Genomic DNA, 12,703 nt, shown 5'->3' on the forward strand with positions numbered 1-12,703 from the left:
GGTGGAGAGGGGTGATACCGGGGGGTCCAAGAGGAAGTATTAGGGGTGTTACGGGACGTTAGAGGCGGTGGTGATGGTAGGGAGTAGATAGAGTGGTGCAATTGGATCCATGGATTTGATGGGGTGCATGTGACATCATGTGAGGTCACGTTACAGGGCATTTTACTCGGAAAAGTTGGTTTTTCTATAATATATAGAGAGACAAGAAATCCCGAGACATTTTTTGACCCAGTGGCGAGGTCCCACAGTGCTTGGCATAGATATCTTCGCTATACCATACCAGTACAGTACTACTGCTAATGATAAGTTCTATATCGCCCCTTGCAATCCAAGACATCGTACTCTGCTATATTATACGATGCAGATGAACCTTCGACCTGATCAACTTTTCTTCCTTGAAAAAATCCTCGAGATTAAAATCCAAACTGGGGGCGTTTGTTGGTGTGTGCTCTCTTGCGTTATTTGATATTATTATTATTCCCGTCCTACGCCCGGATAGTTACGAGTATGGGAGTTTGGTTCCATGTAACCAAACTTGCCCTTTTTCACGGCTCAATCCAATGACCCGATAGAGGATATCACTCAGAATTTGGGAAACACGGAATCCTTAAATTATTCGGGGAAAACTACAGATTAGAAAAAAAAAAACCACCATATTCATGCATGCACCCCGAGCAAATGTGACTTTCCGGCCCGTTTCTTTGACGAATTAGTTTTCAGCAGGGAGATGATAGCATTGCCTGACAGCGTCCGTAGATAGCTCTGAAAGGGATCTATATATATTTCCTGATTTATTTCATTTTATTTATTTTTTCATTTTTCAAAAAAGTTCCTGATTCTGCCAACTATAGTTACTTCACTGACATACTACAGTTATCTATCTACACATAAATATTTGGACATCTTGCTTTTATTCTATTTTATTCGAAGCTGCACGCTGACGAGGGTTGAAAACAGGCACACTCCATCGCAATCGTTACAGCGTCCTGAGCTGCTGTGGCATCGGGCTAAATAGCCTGATATAGATAAGTGTGTACCTACCGTGAACCTGTTCATGTAGGTACTGTACTATACGCGACGCGGAGCTGAAATACAGGGGCAAAAAAAAAAAAAAAGAAAAAAAAAAAAAAACACACGGCCTCCAGAAACTAAACCACATGTTCATGTTAATCCGTCCAAAGGTTGCCGGTGGTTGGCTGGCCCCCGTTTGGGCGGCGGGTTTTCTGTTTAAACATGGAATATCCCCGTGCAACTACAGACTAGTTATTCGGAATAAGGCTGAGTTGACCAGCCCGTGGATGTGTGGGGAACACTCAATGGGTTTAAAATGTTCGCTAGTGCTTGGCTTGATTTTTGACTAATTGGGTGCGAAGCGAGATCTGTTGGTACATACATAGATAGAGGTAAGCGCTGTGAGAAGGAGAGGGGGCTATGTGTTTGGTTCTTAGCGAACTGTAGCTGTTACAGGTAGGTAGGCAGGTAGGCAGGTAGGCACGACTTATTAATTCTGTAACCGCCTGATTTGACAAAGAGAATAAAAACACCGAGGGGGTTGGGGAGGGAATATTATTAGCGAATAGATGCAATTGTCTGGGTGAAGTGTCATAATAATTTCAGAAAAGCAGGAAGGGCGGAATCCAACAATAAATCAACATTTCTGACACTCATCACCATCCCTCCCATTCAGTGTAACTAACCTTCTTAACTCTCCCCCTTTTCTCGCCATTAACTCTAAAAAGGGGCCTTCTTCAACAACGTACCCCTTATCAATCACCACAACCTTATCCGCAATCTCCATCATCTCCACCGCATGCGTGATAATAATCACTGTGAGCTGCTGCCCGCCATTTCCCCCCACCAGCAACCCCCTAACCGTGCGACGAATCTGCTCTACGCTGTGAGCGTCAAGGTTCGCTGTGGCCTCATCTAGAATGAGAATGCGTGGTCTCCGCACCAGTGCACGTGCGATTACCACACGCTGTGCCTGGCCGCCAGACATAGACAACCCGCCGTCACCAATTACCGTGTCGTAGCCTTCTGGAAGGGACATGATGAATTCGTCAATCCCGGCTGCTTGGGCGGTGGAACGGATGTTCTCCATCGTGCTGAGGGGGGATGAGCGGTCGAGGCCGTAGGTTATGTTTGCTCTGATTGAGGAAGGGAAGAGGGTGGGTTGTTGGGGAACGATGGAAAGTAAGGACCGTAGGGTTTGGATGCAGATTTTCCGGATGTCATCGCCCCCGAGGGATATTGTACCGCGGTCACTGCCTCCATTGGAAGGTATTATAGGGTATAAAGCGGTGAGAAGGGAGGCGATGGTGGATTTCCCGGAGCCTGAGGGACCAACGATTGTGGTACAGGAATTTTCAGGGATTGTCAAGTTTAGGTTTCGAAGGACTAGGTTCTTGGGGCGGGATGGATAGCTGAAATTCACGTTTGTGAATTTTACGGGTGTTGGTTGGGATGTTTTTAGTTTGCCCTCATCCTCAGGCGAGCGGTTGTTCGGGAGAGTTGCTAAGCGCAATACTCTACATGCAGTGTCTCTAGATGAGCTGATTTGGGGGACTGAAAATTGGAGTTTAGTATACATAATGACTGCTTAGAAAATTAATATATGGACTGGCGTACCGTATTCCAAAGCGGCATTCACGTTCGACAGGCTGAAGAGAAGGAGCGAAAAGACTGTCAAAATATCCCGGGTGGAATATTCTAGTGAGGATGCAAGCACCGCCCCGTAGTAGAACACTAGGGCTATGTCTCTCATGTTAGCCTAGAACATACTCCTCACGCTGTAAGAACTGACATTTAGCACGTACTGTAAACAAAAATGATCGAGGAGTTGGACAATCCAAAAAAGAAGCCTGCATAGCAAGCCTTTTTTAAGCCCAGCGTACGTGTATTCATAAGAACTCCATCTAGCTTCTTGTGAAAGTGAGACTCGAGCGTCAATGCGCGGACGGTTTTGAGATCGAGGAACGTTTCAGAGAATATATCTCCAACCATTTCTCCAGAATCGTTGAGCCTTTTCTCCCATTTACTACTCACACGTTCGAAAGCTCTCGTGATGGCATAAACAATCGGAGCACACGCGAGGCCGACCAGGGTTAGCTTCCAGCACACTGATATTCCCCAAACGATACACATAACCAATATCACAGTCGCGACAAATAGGAATCCTGCAAACCGTCCAACCAAATTCCTCATCTCTTCTGCGTTGCGATCCAGGCACATGGTCAAATTAGAAGGTTTGTTTTCTTCTTTCTCAAACCATTGTTTTGGCTGAGAGAGGATATGCCGCACGGCCTCGTTACGGAGGCAGTTAATCCAGGCCTGTCCACAATATTCAAGAAGAAAATGCATCACGAATGAGGCAACTCCGTTGGCGACGGACACGCCGATGATTGCGAGGGACCATTGGATAGCCATGCGCGCGCGGTCGCCAGAGAAGAAGAATGCGCCTAGAAGCTGGGCAAACAGATATGCGAAAGTTGGCGTGGCAGCGGCATGGACAAGTGCAGCTACAAGCCCAGCCGCAAGGAAAAACCTACCCCGTGGAGTTAAACGCGGGATAACAGTGTGTAAAATTTCCCAGATGGATAAATGTTTTGGCTCTGTGTTCTTATTGGAAATGTCGCCACGTGGAAACTTGTGGCATTTATCATCTTCGAAAGCGAACTCCCTGGAACCCGCCGCTGAAGAATATGTTAACGTCGGTATACGACTCAGGTCTGGTTCTGTCTTGCTCTCGCGATAAATTCCGTTCAGTTCAATGCTTTCAATGATAGGCGCCATGCCGGCGTATGGATGTGCTTGTCTATAACGGTTGCTGGGAGAGGCTAACGGCTGAACTGTAGGTTCCGTGTGGGTCATTGACTGGAACGACAGAGTATGATGAAAGTTCGGAGAAATAGGAGACAATGAGAAGGTCTGAAAATTTCGATTTAGTTCCTGATTAGGGATAGGAGGAAGGGGTTTGGTGGTCGTTATCAATTTCCTTCTTCCAGAACCATCGTGCGGGGTGGGCCCCGTACGATTTTGAGGTCGTTCATTCTCAAAATCAAACACTTCTGCTAGGGCTGAGCCAAATGTTTCTTTGGCCTGTTGCTTTAACGCTTGCTTATACCCTTTGCGAACAACTCGCCCCCGATGTAACACGTACATGAAATCTTGATCGTTGATCTGGGACATATCGTGTGTGATTACAATAGTTGTTTTACCTTTCCGCCAGGTCCGGATGGCGTCCATCACAGTGGATCGGATAGTAAAGTCCAGCGCGCTTGTACTTTCATCGAGGATCAAAATAGGGGTGTCTCGCAAACGTGCACGAGCGATCGCAACTCTTTGGCGTTGACCCCCACTGAATGCACTCCCACCATCGCCGACCATTGTGTCGAGGCCATCCGGTAGATTGCGGACTGTCTCGTCGAGGGAGGCAAAACTGAGGCAGGCTAGGATTTTATCCTTGGATATACTCTGATAATCTCTCGAGCCGAATGCAATGTTTTTAAACAATGTCTCGTTTAAGAGGAAGCTTTGCTGCTGTACTAAGGTGATGTTATTCCGGATCCAGTCAATATTCAAGTTTCTAAGTGGAGTGCCGTCAATGAAAATATCTCCGCTTGTGGGAGCATAGAATCGCATGAGGAGATTAGAAAGTGTGCTTTTCCCCGAGCCACTTCTCCCAACAACATACGTCGTATCGCCAGCAGGGAAAAAGAATGATGAATCCTTTAATACGTAGCACTCGGGACGAGACGGATATGCAAAAGTTACCTAGAAATGTGGTGGAGGATTAGCGCTTTTCTGCCACGGGACACGACTAGGAATTTGGTCCCAATCCCTTACATTTTTGATGCGTACATCCCCCTCACAAAATCTCGGGGATACGGTGTGGGATGTATCGTCCGTTATGTTGTGACGGTTGGTTTTCTCCACCAGTTGTTGTAACGCGGAACTAGAGGTACGTCCTTTTTCAAGCACAATGATGTGAGGCAAAATATCTTCAACTGCCTGGGTGGATTGGAGGCATGCCCAAAAGGCTGCCACAACGTCTCCGGGAGCCAACTGGCCTGTTTCAACTAGATAGATCCCGTACCAGAAACCTTGGACGAACATTCCAAATATCATTAACCTTACGCAGCCAATTTGGAGTGCTTGGCCGAGTGCCTCATTTCTATACGACCGTGAGGCGGACAGGATGCCTGCAAAGTATTGTCGGGCTTCGACGTCTTGGCCATTGAAATACTTAACTGCATCGATACAGGAGAAGCAGTTGCCAATCAATTTTGATGTGCGCGTCAGCTCGGCCTCGTAGGCTTGTATGCTCGGCTGAATTTTCCTCGAAATGACAGCCACCACTGTTGCGCATAGAGGCACGGAGGCCAGTGAAACCAGCGTCAGCTTCCAGGAGGTGTAAAGGGCCAAGATTAGCGCCGTGGCAAACGTAACTACTCTCTGCAAAACACATCCTAGTGGCTGTGACGTCGCCAATTGAAGATCTCGGATCTGTCTAACCTGCAAATGAGTAGGTCGAATATGGTGAGGATTAGTGTGCTGGCACTTACGCTTGGAGACGCGCTAAAAGAGCTGAGACGCCGTCCTGTCTCATCTCAAACCAGGATATATCCTTCTTGAGCAACTCTACGAATGATCGCTCTCGCGCGTTTTTTGCTTGGAGCTCCCCGAAAGCTATCCAGAATGAAAAATGACCAGTTTGAAGCAGCCAAATGATGATTCCAAGAGCCAGGAAATACACACATTGGGCAGATATGGCATATATCAACTCTGTTGAGGTTAAGGAGCCCTCTCCGAATCTTGAAAATGCACCAAATATTCTCCCGAGCGGCAGAGCCAACAAGGGAACAAGGACACCGGCCCCTATAGTAAACAGCGAACCGAGACTAAGAAAAAGAACATGTTTCCTCGAGGTGAAATGAAATAATGAGGTCCACTTATGCTTTGCAGGCGCGCCGGTTGACACAATATTGGGGAAATTCTCAGCAATCTCCATGCTGGTTTAAAATTTGAAAATGTCCAACGAGAGAAGTAGAAGCGAAAAGAAACTGAGAGACACGGGACAGACATTATGAAAGGCTTCGCCATGATTCCCCGGACAAAAAAGGCAAGGTAAGACAACGGCATAGCGGGGGATGGAGTCGCATCGCATCCCAAGTGACCAAATGCGTCCACGGCATTGGATTCACAGTGTTCTAAACACCCCGAAGATGTTCTAGGGCAAAGAAGTAGCATGATCAAGTGAATAGTACGGGGAATGAGATAAAGGAATAATGGCCAGAGAGAGATGCGGTAATATATCGCGCATTCCAATCTGCTGGGGTTTCTTAGTATTGTTCTTTTTGGAACACTTCTGCGTGATGAAAGCATAAATATACAGAGTGATCATGATTCGATAGAGATTCTTAAGAACAGCTGTGTTCCATTCTGGGAGGTAATAAAGAGGTTCCTATAAAAAGGGGATTCATCTTTCAATTATCAAAGAAACTTCAAAGGCTCCATCAATCAGTGATTGACCTGTCATCGATATCGCTTGTGTCTTAGCTCAACTGACGAAGGCTGATGATGCTGCTTAATCAGCCGCGCCTCAGCTTGACTTTAGCCGGTTTTACACCCGGTTTCAGTCAAGCAGCGACAGGCCCGTTCAACGTTTGCTTTGAACCTTGTGAAACACAGAGCAAAGAGCAAAAGGTGCTATCAGAGTTTTACTACGTCATTGCTAATGGCTACCATGGAAACAGGATTCCTTCGGTGTTCACAAGGAGTAGGGATTGGCTGATTTGATATGTTTAAGGGTCTTGAAGCTTAGCATCTAATAATCTCTTATTCCTCTAGTCTACTAGTTACGTAGATAGTTGGCTATATACTCCGTAGGGGTCCTTGGTGGCGTTATAACCCGCTACACGTGCCTACGCTAAAAACCCACCACATCCGTGAGTGGGTGCGCCTCACGATTATTTTTCATCATTTTCATCAATCATATCACCATTATTACTAGTCCACCTCAACATGTCCACTGAGAGTGAAATCATTGAGAAATAGATTTCAAAATGCTGTTGATATGTATAAATGCAATTCAAAACAAAAAAATCAAATGTTTGATACAAGAATTCAATATATTCTATCACTGTTTTATTTATCAGATTAAAATGATAAATTGACAGAAATTTAATTTTATTATTTATATAGTCAGAGCTCAGAAAATATAGTTATAATAAATTCAATTATCAAATAAAAAAAATTAAGTATATTAATATTTAAAAAGTGATTTAACTATTATAATAATTAATAAAAATAGAAAAAAATTGTAATAAGTCTATACTAAATAGATTAGTATTAAGATATAAATCTTATATAATAAAAGTGAAAAACATTAGAGAAGAAAAAAAAAGAGAAAGTGTGAGAATCAGTGATTACAGTAGATATTTATACATGTATAAAATAAAGCTTCAGAGTGAGAGAATAGAAACTTCATAAGTTTCTCAACTAAGAATTAACAACTGAGAATCAGAGCTTTCAGCAGTAATTTATGAAATGTAATAAAATAATCTATTAATCAGATATAGTCTGCTATATTAGTTCTTTCTTTTCAGAAGTAATAAGATTGCAGATATGTAGTTCTTATTAGTTAAAAGCTACTGTTTTAGATAATACAGAGCTCAGAGTTCAGATCAGATAATTATAACTAACTTATTTTATAAAATATTATCAGTTACAGCTATAGAATCTTTCATTGAGAATATTTTCAATCTCTTATTTAAGTTCATTATCTTCTTCTATAATCTCTGACAGTTGTCAGTTAGAAGTTAGTTAAGAAGAAAGTAAACCAGTAATAGTATAATAAAGTAAACTTGTATAAAAAATATTATAAATTTCTGACAGAGTGTTAAGATAGTAGTTATAACTATCTAAAACTTCTATCACTTTGTATTTAATATAGTAGTAGTTCAGTGTATAAGATAAGTATATAATCTGTATATTTTTAAGATATAATTATATCAGATCTTCTATCATATATTACTCAGTATAAGAGGCCTACGCTGAATAGATTGATATTATATTGATAGGTCTTATTTAACAAAGATAAAAATATTTAGAGAAGAAAAGAAAGAGAAAGTGTGAGAATCAGTGATCAAGATGAATATTTATACATGTATGTAATAATGTACACAGTGAAGCTTCAGAGTGAAAGAATATACACACATTTATAACAGCTGAGAATCAGTAATTAAGAATGACTGAGAATCAGAGTGTACATATTTATAACAGCTGAGAATCAGTGATTGAGAATGACTGAGAATTGAAGTGTATATATTAAAGAATTAAGTGATTGAAATCTGTGAAGTGTAATAAAATAATCTATATAATTGATCAGGTACAGCTCATTACATTAGTCTCTTCTTTTCAGAAGCAGTTCTCATCAGTCAAGAGCTACTGTTTCAGATAACATGAAACTCAGAGTTCAGATCAGTTAATTATAGCTGACTTATTTTATAAGATATTATCAGCTGCAGCTGCAGAGTCTCTCATTGAGAATATTCTCAATCTCTCACTTAAGCTCATTATCTTCTTCTATAATATCTGATGACTGTCAGTTAGAAGTCAGTTGAGAAGAGAACAGATCAGTGATACTGTGACAGAGTAAGCTTGTATAAAATATATCATGAATTTCTGATAATGTATTAAGACAGTAGTTATAACTATCTAGAACTTTTATCACTTTATACTTGATATAACAGTAATCTAGTATACAAGATGAATATGTGATTTGTATATTCTTAAGATTCAATTATATCAGATCTTCTATCTTATATTATTCAGTGAGATCTCAGTAAACATTAATTTAATTCTCTTAATCTTGTTTTACAGTTGTTATAAAGACCTCTACTTAATTATAGATATCTCAGAGCTTTATTACTATATTATCAGCAATCTGAATCAGACTGCAGAGATCTGATATAAACTGTGTAATCTCTAGAAGATTTAACACTTTCATATGATATCTGTGTGTAAGAAAGAACAGACTTATATCTGTTAAAATAATATCTCAACTGTTGATAGTGATCTCTGTGTATAGAAGAAGATTATATCAATTATTTTATAAGTGATTACAGAACTTACAGAGATAATTCTTCACAGTCTGAATTATCTGTTCTGATATATTATCAGTCTCAGAGTGATAGATAGTTGATAGATAATATATAATCTTGAGAACTTGACAGATTCTTATTTAGAAAGTATGTATAAATTGACAGCTCTGATCTGATACTATAGATCTCAGTAATTTATATATTTAATAAAACAGGCTTTATAGAAAAGCTTCAGTGACTTGTTCAGTGTTCATCTTATTACAAGATTTCAATATTACATCTTTGCTCAGTTAATTCATAATAATCAGAATGTTTCTATAACTCTTACTCTCAGATAGATTAACAGTAAAGTTAATTACTACATCTTATCAGATTTTATTAGAGATATTAAGTGATTTCAATAGATCTTTTCTAGAGTTCTTTTATAAGATAATAGAAGAACAGTGATTGCAGTTTCAGATGAAGTATCTGATACTGTTTAATATCTCAAATTAGTAGAACTTTTGAGAGATTATTCTATACAGTTATTCACAGTCTGAATAATCAGTTATACACAAATCATGCATCTCTTGTATTCTTTAAGTGTATAAGAGTTCAGAGTGAGAGACTCAGCATCATTTATAAAATTATAGAGTATTATTATCATTGATTAAACATTCTGAGATATCAGTTCTTATATATAGTTCTGAGAAAAATCAGAGTACTTCTTGATATACTGCTTCAGTAAGAGTCTGAAGAAGTTCATCTGTCTGAGCTGCTGTATATCACAGTTTATTCAGTGTAGAGAAAGTGAAGATATCAATGACAGTTCTAACTAAAGAAGTATATATAGTGTCATAAACTGTTTCATCTTGATTAACTAGTATCTTCAGATTCAAGAGCTGATGCTCTCAGTTCGTTCAGTGAGTATCTGTTATATTAAATGATATATCTTACTCTTGTTATGAGAGAGTATCTGTTATCAAGTTCTGACTGTCAGAATAATAGTGTATTATAAAATAAAAGCAGCTTAAGAACTCAGATTATTATATCTGTTATTCAGTGAGTTTACAGATAGTTATAAAGTATTTAAGATTTTTATAATCTGTGATTATCTCAAATTCAGAGATACTTTGAAGTTCAGAGTTTCATTCTTCTAAACAGTGTATAATTGTGAGAAGTTTCTTATCATAGATCTTATAATTGCATTCAGTGAGACTCAGTTTCTTAGATATGAAGATATATGATTATAGAACATCTTTATCATTATATTATAATATCACTTCTTCTGTTATATAGTCAGAAAAATCAGCTTTAATAACTATCTCATGATCAGAATCAAATAGTATCAGTAGAGAGATATTAATAAACATCTTCTTCATCTATATAAATACAGCTTCAATGTTCACTGACTATTGAAATACTGAGTCTTTCTTAGTGAGATCTGTAAGTAATCTCATAATATCTGAGAAGTTTTATATAAATTGCTGATAGAAGTTAGTGAATCTGATAAAGCTTTATACATCTTTGACAGTACACAGAGCTTCTCATTCAAGAATAGCAGAGACTTTCTCAGAATTTATTTAAATTCTCTTATCAGCTTCTATAATAAAACTCAGATACTTGATACTCTTAACTTCAAAATTATACTTATTAATATCTATCAGTAGTTCTGCTTCTCATAGCTATTATAATATCTTTTATACATATTCTTAATATTCTTTTCTGAATTTATTGATAAAGATGAGAATATCATCTAGATAAGCAGATACAAACTTATTAAGAAAATCTCAGAGTACTCAGTTAATATACTTCTGAAATGTACTGAAAGTGTTAGCTAGTTCAAAGAGTGTGACTATTTATTCAAAGAGACTATGACATGTTTGAAATACTGTAAGTCATTCATCTTCTTCAGTAATACAAATCTTATGAAACATAGTGATAACATCTAGTTGTGTAAATTATTAAGCTCATCTGATTCATGCTAAAGTTTCATTGATAAGAGATAAGAGATATTAATCTTTCTTTGTCAATCTGTTCAGATCTCAGTAGTTCACACAGAATTGAAGTTCTTTATCTGATTTCTTTGCAAAGAGAATAGAGGCTGCAGTGAAAGAGTTGCTAATGTGTATAAATTCTTTATATTTAACAGATCATTGAGTGTTTTTCAAAGAAGAAGAAGTTCATTATTATTATTATTATTATTCTTCAATTATAGATGTATGCAGTCAGAGACTATAACATCTACCTGAGAACTTTTAGTTCTTAGGGTTTTTCCTATGTCTGTAAAGTTAACTATTATACATTCATCAATTTCAGATATGCAAAATCAGAAAATTCCAGCTCAGAATATAAAAACTGTTTATAAATTACAGTGTTTTAACATCTTCTGATACTTTGAAATCATTTCACAATATCATGACAAAGGAAAAGAGAAAAGGAACACAGTCTCAAAGATAGACACATTAAATAGATAGATAGAAAGAAATTGAAAGAAAAAGATAAAGAAAAAGATAAAGTAAAGAGAGACTATAATAAAATAAATTATTAAAAGAGAGTGTATAGCTATTTTAACAGACTATATCTGATTGATTTTCTTCTCTTCATATTCAGATAATTCTGAATTTAGTCATTTTCTTATAGCTGCTTAAGTTTCTGATTGAAAGTCTATTAAGTATTTAATTTCTGTCTCAGTTGAGAATAAGAATCTCATATTTAATTGATTTAAATCATACTTCTCTTTCAATCTGACTCTGAGACTATTGTATAATACACAGTGTATTACAATATACTTAGAATTCTTATTTGTATTACAGAATGAGCATTCTATTGAGTCAAATCTATCATCAAATCTTTGTATATAAGATTTGAAATAGCTATGTCCTAGTTTCAGCTGTATTATAGATGAGAATATTTTCTTTTTACATTTAATTGAATAAGATTTTTGCTTGAATTTTGTTTCAAATCTTGAATAATGTATACTCTTCTTTTATTTCTGCCAGCTTTCATTTCACTTATCTAAATAAGATTCTTTTATTTTTCTCTTTATAAAAGATCAGAACATAATTTTTTAAATAGATCTGCTTAATTCTGCACTCTTTTTTACAGCTGAATCAGTCAATTCATTGTCATGAATATTCATATAAGCAGGAACTCAGTGCAGATGAATTATCAGCTTTGATATTCTTCTCTTTTGAATTTTTAAAACAGAGTTTAAGATCAGTTCAAGATTCATTTGATCATTATAAATCTGACTATTTCTAAGTCTTTTTAAAGTAGCTTAACTATCAGAGAATATTCATATCTCTTTTAAACTATTTTCTCTTTTATAAGATTTTATTTCAATGAGTTTGATAGCTTTCATTATTACAAATAGTTCAGCATCAAAGACTTCAGATTCACAGTCTAGATTTCAGAAATCTGAGATAAAATTGATATTATCTTCAGTATAAGCAATGTCTGTGTCTAATCTATTCAAGTTCTCATTTTTTGAGTCATCTGAATAAATCAGAATAGAGTCTTTTATATTAATTGTAGAAATTCTCTTCAAATGCTGTTCATTTTTTTCTCTTTTGATAGTTCACTTATTTATAAGTCTATAAGAGATTCAAGCTTTTCTC

The 12,703-nt window shown here is 37.6% G+C and overlaps 1 protein-coding gene across 1 annotated transcript; it reads right to left on the bottom strand.

Moving 5' to 3' along the window:
• Nucleotides 1-790: 790 nt before the first annotated feature.
• BDCG_06473 (ABC a-pheromone efflux pump AtrD) lies at nt 791-6,774 on the bottom strand. The gene is made up of 5 exons (XM_045422210.1): nt 5,565-6,774; nt 4,846-5,509; nt 2,817-4,773; nt 2,629-2,751; nt 791-2,565 (listed from the first exon to the last, which is right to left on the bottom strand). The coding sequence occupies exons 1-5, from the start codon at nt 6,008-6,010 to the stop codon at nt 1,649-1,651; spliced, it is 4,107 nt and encodes a 1,368-aa protein (XP_045277901.1). The 5' UTR covers nt 6,011-6,774; the 3' UTR covers nt 791-1,648.
• Nucleotides 6,775-12,703: the final 5,929 nt, after the last annotated feature.

Source organism: Blastomyces dermatitidis, assembly GCF_000003525.1.
Source record: "Blastomyces dermatitidis ER-3 genomic scaffold supercont1.6, whole genome shotgun sequence".
Lineage (NCBI taxonomy): Eukaryota > Fungi > Ascomycota > Eurotiomycetes > Onygenales > Ajellomycetaceae > Blastomyces > Blastomyces dermatitidis.

Coding starts and splice junctions, on each gene's coding strand:
- BDCG_06473 (XM_045422210.1), bottom strand. CDS start 6,010: ATGGAGATTGCTGAGAATTTCCCCAATATTGTGTCAACCGGCGCGCCT. Junction 5,510..5,564: donor CTTTTAGCGCGTCTCCAAGC/GTAAGTGCCAGC, acceptor TTTGCAGGTTAG/ACAGATCCGAGATCTTCAAT. Junction 4,774..4,845: donor GGGATGTACGCATCAAAAAT/GTAAGGGATTGG, acceptor CCACATTTCTAG/GTAACTTTTGCATATCCGTC.